The sequence below is a fragment of the Berghia stephanieae genome, chromosome 1, assembly GCF_034508935.2.
Source record: "Berghia stephanieae isolate SIO BIC M18660-M18661 chromosome 1, UCSD_Bste_1.3, whole genome shotgun sequence".
Taxonomy (NCBI): domain Eukaryota; kingdom Metazoa; phylum Mollusca; class Gastropoda; order Nudibranchia; family Aeolidiidae; genus Berghia; species Berghia stephanieae.
In genome coordinates this window covers 40,428,807-40,436,306 of record NC_088360.1, presented here as the reverse complement: position 1 = coordinate 40,436,306, position 7,500 = coordinate 40,428,807, and the positions used below count along the sequence as shown (strand labels likewise).

At 34.9% G+C, this 7,500-nt stretch overlaps 1 protein-coding gene across 44 annotated transcripts in view; it reads left to right on the top strand.

Annotated features, from left to right (window-relative positions):
• Window positions 1–7,500, top strand: part of LOC144974431 (cytokine receptor-like) — a 178,862-nt gene that overhangs the window by 124,986 nt on the left and 46,376 nt on the right. For all 44 annotated transcript variants that reach the window (XR_013645760.1, XM_078917417.1, XM_078917560.1 and 41 more), the window contains 2 exons: window positions 6,384–6,533; window positions 7,183–7,305. Coding sequence is in view for 43 of the 44 variants with exons in the window: in XM_078917417.1 (XP_078773543.1) it covers window positions 6,449–6,533; window positions 7,183–7,305 (208 nt within the window). In the remaining variant the exon portion in view is untranslated. The remainder of the gene's footprint in view (window positions 1–6,383; window positions 6,534–7,182; window positions 7,306–7,500) is intronic.

Sequence of the window (7,500 nt, the reverse complement as noted above, 5' to 3'; positions counted from 1 at the left end):
AAGAAAATTTGATAATACAAAATAGTAGAATTGAATGGGATATAACGCCATAAACTATTTAATTGGGCCCGTCATCATTAATCGGTGAGATTTCACTATTTATCTGACCCGTATTTTAATAGGAACAAAGAAGAAAGGTATTGATATAATAATTTTGAAATGATATATAATGTGTGATCCGTAGTCTTATTATGGGGGATTTGATTGCTGAAAATTGATTTTATACATACAATTAGTAGTCAATTTATTTTATCAAGGAGAAATATTTTGATTTCTGAAAGTGTGAAAAGTGAAATTATATTTATTCTGGTTAGTTTTAATTTTTCCACTTTTGCAACTTTCACTTTCTACAAGCTGTCTGGTACGCCTGAGTATGGTGAAATAATTTGAGTAAAGAGCCTTTTCCAAGGACTCAACTATGCGTCGCTTAGAGCGAGAACCGAACCTAGGACCTTTCCATACCACAAGACAACATAGCCGCACGATACTGTATTTTGTAGATAGTGTTAGAGTTTTAATACAAAAAAGAACGCCTAGCAAGCGACAGAATATCCTATAGTATGAAGTGGAAATATGGTTCGTATTTCCACTTCATACAATAGGATATTACTATAGGATATATATATATATATATATATATATATATATATATATATATATATATATATATATATATATATATTGTGCGGCTATGTGGTCTTGTGGTATGACACTTTCGGATCGGAAGTTCCTGGGTTCGAGCCTCGCTCAGCACATAGTTGAATCCTTGGAAAAGGCTCTTTACTCACATTCTCTCACCGTACTCAGGTGTAAAATGAGTACCTGGCCGTTAACAGCGTTGTCTCTGTCCGATAAATTATAATATCGCCTAACAGGCGTCATCTCCCGTCCTACATGTTAAGTGTTGCTTTTGGCCTGGGACCCATTGCAAAGCGCTTTGAGCACGTTTAGTGGATATTGCGCTAGATCAAAGCTCAAAAAGCTCAATATATATATATATATATATATATATATATATATATATATATATATATATATATATATATATATTAATATTCATATTTATTTATTACCGTTTTGGGTCTATGGATCTCATATCGATGGGGTTCTTTTTGCCCTAACAATCTTACAATTAAAAACCTTGGGTGGAAATCTCTCATATTCCTGTCTGAGTACGGCAATAATATTATCAAGAGATTCGTCTCAACATGCCTTATCAAGTTATCAATCTATCAATCATTTAAAACTATTGTCATTTGTAACATGAATATTAATGCGTTCAAATCGGATTCATTATCCTCTCTGATCGAGCGTTGTCTACAAAAATATTCGCATTATTGAATTCAACCGAATATCTACCGTTTAAAAAAAATATAAAAAATTGAGCTTTATATATAGCGCAATGTCCGCTAAATGTGCTCAAAGCGCTTTACAAGAGGTCAATGGTCAACAGCAACATTTAACATGTGGGACGGGACATGACGCCTGTTAGGCTATATTACAATGTTTCGGACAAAGACAATGCTGTACTCATTTTACACCTGAGTACGTTGAGAGAATGTGAGTAAAGAGCCTTTTCCAAGGACTCAACTATGCGACGATCCGAAAGCGAGTGTCATACCATAGACCGCATAGCCGCACAAAAACCTTTACCAATGTTGAAGTTAACTGCCGTGCTCTATAGAAAAACACGTATTCAAAAATATGGCCAGAAAACTCGCCCTTCAAACATCGATCGATTTATATGACCCTCATCTTGGTAAAAACTCTCAAACCTGGGACCTTGCGAAGTCCCAGGATTAAGCGTTTTTGCCAAGGCGAGGATCATAATTTAAACCAATCGATATTTTTTAAAGGATGAGTTTTCTGGCTTGTAATTTTTTTCAGAGTACGACAGTTAACTGGTTAAAATCGAATCCCGCCGGGAAAGAGCCAAAAGAAGCTAATGAACCGTTAGCAATGCTCTTGTCACAATGACATTACAATGCTCTTCCAAATTCATGAAATCGTTTATCAATTTTTGAGCACGACACAACGTAAACAAATTGCAGGTCATTTCCTTTGTTCTTTTTTGTATTTCTTGGAATCACACTTACGTAATGTTGAAGAACGTGATATGTGAACTGTTGCTTCGATCTAGTATTATGTAGGATCATTCCTACGATGTGTTGCAAGCGCCGTAAAACCCTTCAAAACAAACAAACAATCCGATTTAGAAATCGAAGTTTAAAGTCAAAATATTATATCTCATTCGTCTTTAGTGTTTCGTCCATTGTGTTTTGTTAACAAAGGTGAAACCCAAAACGTTTATATTATCTGTTTCGTTTATTAGGTTAAAGCTTCCATTCAATTCAATTTCATTTTGTTTTGTTTTTTCTTCGAGCTTCAAGCAGCAATATTTTTATTTTCCAGTTTCAATCAGAACAAGAGAATTGGAGTTTTTGTGGGGGTACCTTTTAAGCTTTAAGAAACAAAATTACGTTCCTCCTTAATTAGAGAGGATACTTTTTTTTTTTTAATTCAGGTTTAGAAGTTAGGCGTAATATTCAATTTTGATAACCTAGTTCATTGCGGCTGTGCGACTATGTTGTCTTGTGGTATGACAGTCGCCATCGGATCCAAAGGTCCTGGGTTCGAGTCCCGCTCTCAGCGGCGCATAGTTGAGTCTTCGAAAAAGGCTCTGTAATCAATGTCTCTCACCATTCTCGGGTGTAAAATAAGTAACTGGCTGTTAACAACGTTGTTTCTGTCAGGAGTATCACGTAACAGGCGTAATGTCTCGCTATACAAGATACGTTTTGCTGTTGGCTAGGGCTTTGAGCACATTTAATGGACATGCTCTATATAAACGCTTAAGTTTTTGGGGGTATTTTTCACACCGATGTCTGTGCCCCATCGCCTCAATTTGCAATGCTGTCGGGGGTGATTTCGATGACAAAACATTGATTCTATTGTCAAAATGATGAAACTTGAGTTAATGTTATAATAATAATATGTTTTATTGAAGGCAATTGTAGATGTGGTTCCTTAAGGTGACAAGTATTGAAACCTCACTTACATTTATGGTAATATATCTTTTTAAACTTTAAAATCACTCTTAGGCACGATGATCACCATGATTGGTCTCATATTACGATGGTCGGCGGATCAAACCTCTAAGGTCCCGATTTTCACGATCGGCGGATCAAAACTCTGAAGTCTACAAAAGAACTTTGCGCACCAAATTAAATAAAACGCGGTCTGCAAAGCTCGTACGTAGACTTAAGAGTTTTGATCCGCCGATAGTGAAAATCGAGACTACAGAGGTTTGATCCGCCGATAGTGAAAATCGAGACTTCAGAGGTTCGATCCGCCGATAGTGAAAATCGAGACTTCAGAGGTTTGATCCGCCGATAGTGAAAATCGAGACTTCAGAGGTTTGATCCGCCGATCGTGAAAATCGAGACTTCAGAGGTTTGATCCGCCGATAGTGAAAATCGAGACTTAAGAGTTTTGATCCGCCGATAGTGAAAATCGAGACTACAGAGGTTTGATCCACTGACCATCGATTACCGTTATTAGACGGTTAGTCACATGTTATGTATTCATTTCTTTCTTTATTGTTTTATTATATATTCATCCATTCATTCATTCATCATTTATTAATCTACTTATTTATTAATTCATATAACTATCTATTTTTTTTAAATTCTTCATTTATTTATTCATTCATTATATAAATTTTTTATTTATATTTGTAATTGTTTGTTTCTTGTATTTTGCCTTAAAATTTTCATTGCATAATAACTTGCTGAAATTTAAATTTATCTTGCTATTATTAATCTTATGTCTGCTTACTTGTTCCTTTTGTTATAAAGCTGAATTTACTAGTTGTACTAAACAGTTTTGTTCATGCGAAGAATTTAAAATAAATGCATAATGTATTTGATCCCAGACAGGCCAATCTCTGAAAAAACACGTTTTAAAAAAAAAAATGTTGGCAATGAAATCTCGTCCTTCAAACATCAATGGATTAAAAATTACATTCACATTATCAAAAAACTCTCAAACCTGGGATTTCCTTAAGGTTCCAGGAATGCCAGTTTTTGACAAGCTGTAGATCATTTTAATAGATCGATATTTGAAGGACGACTTTTCTGGCCAAAATTGTTAAACGTGTTGTTATTTTTTTCTTTTAGACTACGTTAGATGAGTATAGGTTTGAAATACATAATGCATGATATGGGGTTTGTCTCGTAGATAACATCTTCCAATGTCTGATTCCAAGCACAATGAGTACAATGCTCCATTGGGAAGGGAAGAGATATACATATTTCATAGCAAGTATATACAAAGTAGGAAAAATTCAAATCAGAGTAGAAGTGGCCAACCATTTCTGACTATAATTTTGGCTTGAAACTCTGCCCAGTTAGGGAAGAAAAGCTAAGATATTGTAATAAATTATACAACACACAATAATGGTATGTATGATGTATACGTTGATGGCTCAGAAGTACGGTGTCTTGTCTTGTGGCATAGTCAGTCGAGCCATGTTAAGCGAGGTCAGTGGCCATTAAAATGTCAGTGATCCTAAAAGACTGGTCATATAAATATACCCTTATGTAAGGCACGTTACACATATAATCACATTAACTCAGGTATGAATGAGGATCGTCTATAGGCAGTGATTAGGACTGTAAGAATGCATTACAGGCAAATTGTACTGTATAATATATATATATATATATATATATATATATATATATATATATATATATATATATAGTGTTGATTCAAAATGCATCTTTAGCACAGTGGATCTGCAGAATTAGGTATAATACTCGCAACATCCACCAGCAAAATTAAACATACCAACATACCTTAACCTTAACATTTTTAGTCTGAATGATATAATTTAGTGAAAACTAATCACTAACAGGCTGTCTAAAATATGATAACAAAGAGCTGAGTGACGCCAACCTCGTTCTTTCTATCAAACCCAGTCCATGGCGTTGTGGCATGTCATCTTCTACGAGAGAAAGAATTCTGGGCGTCAAGTCATGATTTAATAATTTTAATTCTTTTATTTAAAGATTACAAAGATCCCATAATTGTCCCATAATATAATCCTATTGTATCCCTATATGCCGCCTTTTGAATTAGACTACAAGTTCTGTTCTGTTGTCACATCTGCATGTGCACGATGTCTTTTTCGACACCCCACAAAGCTGAAATCTGAATTCAAATACCTGTTCCACCCACCAAACCTTTAATCAAAGCTTCCTTGACGATTGTGCTACTTCAATTACACGCATGAATAGAAGGGGTGTCAAAACTCAAACCTTGTCATCTGCCGTACATTAATGTAACGCTTTATTATATTTTGGCAATATATTTAAAATCTGGGTTTAAGAAGTTTTGCCAAATTTATGCTCATTTTAATTAATTGGGTGAAGGGGCCTCAATAGCTCAATTGGTAGAGTAATCGCTTCGCATGCAAAGAGACCAAGATCGATCCCAGGTGGTCGTGTTTTTTTTATCCCCCTGCCCACCAATAAGTGAGTAGGTAGCTGGGTCAGTTAGAACTGGCGGAAAGTATTTAACGATAGATTAACGCCCTATCCAAAAGGTAGCAAGCAATCGTTACTTCCTGTTTCACACCATAGAAACCGGGATAAACTCTGGCTCCGTGGGCCCTAATGGTTCTGAAAGATATCCTGTCATAGAGCAAAATTGATATCTAATATTTCAGACCATTTTAACTCTTCGTTCATATTTCATCATCTGGTACATTCCGATATAATACCGGATTGATTCCATGGGTCACAAATATTGGGCGCGTTCTTGAGCTCCAATAGTGGGTATGGAGGCACTTGCTGTATTTCATATACCATATTAGTTTTTCAATTAGCTTTCTGTCTTTGATCATGGAATGAGATTACTCGTTTTTGTCCTTTCCCTAATTGGACCCTTTGTTGGGAGGGAAACAGTCAAATGTGTAGTAATAGTTCCGTGAGATTGTCTTTTTTCGTTGTAAATCATCTCTTTGTTGTGTATTGTTATATTTGTTATTTTGAATGTCTTATGTAAGCATGTGAGTGTGTTCTTGCTAGTCAGATCATGTGCCTGTGTCTGGATGAGATGTTTAGGTGATCTCAAACTTAAGTCCATTGATGTTATACTCTTGGAATCTACATCTGTTCCCTATGTGTACCATTCCTCTTTGTCTTACTTTTCTTGTGTGCTTTTAATTGTAATCTATACAATTTTTTACGATCCCATTTTCTTCCTTTTTACTGGCGCTGAAATGACCTAAATGTTTTTCAAGAGTAAAACCCTTTAAAACAATACAAACAAATATATAGAGTAAATCTATTTAGTTTTATATTTGACACATCCTACAGATCTGCCGGATGGACATCGATGATTGGTTGTTTCCAAGCTGATTGAAAAGAGTTTGCCATGCACGATGGCGAAGTTCACACCTTGCCGTGTGCTGATAACCTTGAATGTCTTTCTTGTGGTGTGTCAAGCCATCTTCGATAGATATGGAGGTAAGCGGCGGTAAAATGCATACATGTTTATATATATATATATATATATATATATATATATATATATATATATATATATATTGTGTGTGTGTGTGTGTGTGTGTGTGTGTTTCAGCCATTTAAATTACTAATTAGTTAAAATACCCGTTCATTAACAGAATGTAAAATCAATATATCGTATCGTATTGCAGAAATATTTTTGTTTCAATCTCTTAAAAGTTACTATAGTAGATACTATTTTTAAGAAATAACAAACTAAGTAAAATAAGGAAAAGGGCGAGGAGGAGAAGAGAAGGGGGGGGAGGAGAAGGAGGAGAAGAGAAGGGGAAGGAGGAGAAGGAGGAGGAGGAAGAGGAAAAGAAGAAGAAGAAGAAGAAGAAGAAGAAGAAGAAGAAGAAGAAGAAGAAGAAGAAGAAGAAGAAGAAGAAGAAGAAGAAGTATCACGATTCATTTTTGTTTTTGGCAGTTTGTCAATTCCGGAGAAAAATCAAGTCATAAAATGTCCCATTAACTAAACCAACATAAGCATATTCATGTAATTAAACACCAATCAAATATATTATTCAAAAATATAATATTGTTACTTCATTTTGAAGAAATTCATTTTAACTCTTTTATTTCAATTCTTTAATTTCTTTTTCTGCCAAAGTGGTGACGCCCCCTGATCCATTCAAGTTTGTAGGAGACTCTCTGACGCTCAATTGCAACATCACCACCACTGACCTTAGAGAGGATTCGTCTATGTTGCGTTTTGAAAGATCCTCACTGGACAGTGAGTGTGATAAATAAATGTAGTGCAGTACTATGAAAAAAACATAAATTAAAAACCTTTTTGTTAGAAAACGTGGTCAGACTTCCTTCAAATTCCATGCTTGATTGCTTTTTGTTTTGTTTTGTTTTGTTTTGTTTTTGTTTGTTTTTGTTTGTTTTGTTGTTTTTTGTTTGTTTGGTTTTTGTTTTGTTTTTT